Source organism: Pinus tabuliformis, chromosome 3_2, assembly GCF_031772625.1.
Source record: "Pinus tabuliformis cultivar Carrire ecotype Pingquan chromosome 3_2, CPIR1, whole genome shotgun sequence".
NCBI classification, from domain to species: Eukaryota; Viridiplantae; Streptophyta; class Pinopsida; order Pinales; family Pinaceae; genus Pinus; species Pinus tabuliformis.
The window spans coordinates 577016751-577019998 of NC_142302.1; the positions used below are offsets into that span (position 1 = coordinate 577016751).

The 3248-nt window shown below is 33.2% G+C and overlaps 1 protein-coding gene across 1 annotated transcript; it reads left to right on the plus strand.

The window, feature by feature from the left end:
* Positions 1 to 214: 214 nt before the first annotated feature.
* Positions 215 to 1069, plus strand: LOC149181857 (uncharacterized). The gene is made up of 2 exons (XM_089414348.1): positions 215 to 865; positions 977 to 1069. The coding sequence occupies exons 1-2, from the start codon at positions 215 to 217 to the stop codon at positions 1067 to 1069; spliced, it is 744 nt and encodes a 247-aa protein (XP_089270474.1).
* The last annotated feature ends 2179 nt before the right edge of the window (positions 1070 to 3248 follow it).

Sequence of the window (3248 nt, forward strand, 5' to 3'; positions counted from 1 at the left end):
AACTATCCACGTCAAGTGTTATTAAATTCGCAAATCTGTGATCGTAAGCAAAAATCTAAAATGATGATTGGTCGCATCGTCCACAAAGTAACTGAAGCTCGAATGGAATGTCTTTACCTTTTGGTTATGTGCCACGGTGCCACCATCTTCGCCTTTATATAGAGGTTAGTACAATTCTATAATCACATTTTGCTTTGAAGCTTAAGTGATCAAGATGGCAAGCAAAACTGATAGTTGCATGAATCTAAGGCTTCTAGTGAACAAGAAAAGTGGAAAGATACTGTATGCAGAGGCAGGAAAGAATTTTGTAGATATTCTCTTCAGCTTTCTCACGTTGCCAACGGCTTCTGTTATCAAATTGCTTTCAGCGTTGAATCGCACAACGAATATCGGCTGCCTCAAAAACCTTTACAACAGCGTAGAAAAGCTCCAAACTCCGTTATTGAATACCGAGAAATCCCACTTACTGGAGCCAAAAGTTATGTTTTCCCATTCTAACGACATCCTTAGACTACAGTCCGCTCCCATTGTCTACTACATTTGCGGTGCTGCACGATATCGTTTCGATCGAACCCACGATATGAGCACCACTCAGTCTGGCGGCAGCTGCCACTGCGGCGGAGTTATGTGTCATAAGGTGCAACTGAAAAATCCTTCCATGGGAAATAGCAGCAATAGCGGAGGAATCAGTGAAGGTGGAAGCGGTGGGGGAGGTTATGTGAAGGAGACGGTTACCTTCACGATCACTGATGACTTAGAGATCTCTCCCTCATCAGCCATTACCAGCCTTAACATGCTCAATAAGCTCAATGTCAAAGATTTATCCGAATTGGTGGAGCGTAATGCGAGTGTCGGTCCCAATGAGGTGACGAGATACTATACTTATTCATATTTAGTTTGTGTTCACAATGCTGTTAAATAGTTTGTGCTCATAATGCTGTTAATGGCAAGGCAATGACAACTGCTTGTTAAACAGGCACTGGAGCTGCTTTGGGCTTCTCTGGTTTCCACAACGCCTTTGAACGACGTTTTCGGTTCTGTCGTCTCCAAAAGTAGACGACGAAGTTAACGGTGATTTGAAGTCCATAATTTACCAAAGGATATGTGTTGTTTGCCTTACGATCTTGATTGTCAAGATATGTTGATGTTGACACAAGAGCCATGTCTTTTGGTGTTCCAGGCTGGAGGATGTAACTGACATTGAATGACTAACGAGCTACAAACTTTTGAACACCTGATCATATAAGATATCTTCTCACGATGGTATTTAATCAAAAGAATATGCTCTTCTCACGATGGTATTTAATCAAAAGAATATGATCGCGAGTAGTCCGCTGCGTAATCCATATCTCGTATGTAGAATAAGGTGCACTAGGTTACAGTGGCTACGAGGCCTAGTGGATGGTAGTAGTATTATGTTAAGTTTTGTTTAATTTCGAGTTATGTATTCCTGCATGTTTGCCTGGTAATATGATATCGGATGTTATGCCTTTTTACTATTAGTTATGTAACATCTAAAAGCCCTAGCTTTAAAATACCATGAAAATTAACTTTATGCAGAAGTGAAAGGCTCGTTGATTTCAAACTACTGAATAATTTAGTTTTATATTGATATTAGGATCGGCTTCATTTGGTGATGAATAATTTTTTTAATTAATATCATATCGAAATTATTTGAAATTTATTTCTATCATTTTATGCGAATCGAGGAACCGAACAAAATAAAAAGAGGACAACTTAGCACGTTTCGTTAATATTTCTTCAATGAATATAAATTGGTAATGGGTATGTAAATGTCAAAATTTCAGTATCAATATATTTTGTAATACTATTGATGACGGTTACATAATTAAAAGATACGCATCGATCTATTTTTGCAATATTATTTATATATGTGAATTTCATAAAAATTTCCAATTCACTTTATTGTTGTATTCCCAGCTATTTTAACCTTAATACTCGACAGCTATCCCTGGCAAAATTTCTTCGGTCATAAACTGAAACATGTAGATGCCTGAGCTGCAAAGGCACAAGGAAAGAAATGGTTAGAGTAAAAGGATTCCATTTCCTAATATATTTTTTCAATTAATATAAAATTTTAAATATGAATTTTTTTAAATTATTTTAAATCAAATAATTTAGAAATATATATATATATATATGTATATGATTTTTTTTTAATTAATTTAAACCAAATAATTTAAAAATACATATTGCTAAAAACATAATAATTTGAGCATTTGCGTTGTTTCCTTACATGAATTCAACCTAATATTACTTAAAAAAGAATGATGCACCCAAGACTACTATGATGGTTATGAGTTTCAGATAATTTGAGAATCGTCCATGAAAGGCTTCAGGTTTGAAAATTTTAGCATTTGCATCGTTTCACTACAACCTAGTATTACTTAAAAAAAATTGATGCACCCAAGACTATGACGATTATGAGTTTCAATTCTCTCTACGTATCAAATGAAAATTTGATAAAGTTTTTGCATTTTCTTTCAACAGCTCTTGCAAATTTGTTCCATAACACAAAATAAGTAATCAAATTCCAAATTTATAATAACTATTATATATAAAAAAAATCATCATTAATAAATATTTAATAATATATTTTTTAAATGATATATATATTTTTTAAATCAATTTAAAATTTCTCAATCACAAGAAACAATAAGATAATAACAACCGAATTTTTCAGGGCCACCAGGCATCATGATTACGAAAGTTACTCAATCTCTAATTTTTTTAAATCTCTTTTTATTAAAACTCTTTTTTTATTAAAGTCTTTAATCAGTAACCATGTGTGGGGGCACACGATACAAAGATTCGTATATTTCATGTTAAAATTAGTGATTATTATATTAATTTTTTTATTAATCTCAGTATTAATTTGGGAAGAAGTTGGCCCAGATTGCAAAGTAAAAATATCTATCTCGAAGAGAATACATGAGTTTGATCATTAAAAGGTCAACATTGTTCACACTTCAATATTAGTTCAATCGTTAATTGAAAATGGAAGACGAGTATGTAACCCTTACACCAACGTTGAGTCATGTTGGATATTATACCAGTGACTCATGTTGGATATTATACCAATTTAGATCAATATTTTAATGTACGAACATTGTTTACGCTTAAATATTGGTTCAGTTGTCAATTGAAAATAGAAAATGAGTATGTAACACTTACACCAACGTTGAGTCATGTTGGATATTATACCAATTTAATGGAAGCCATAATTA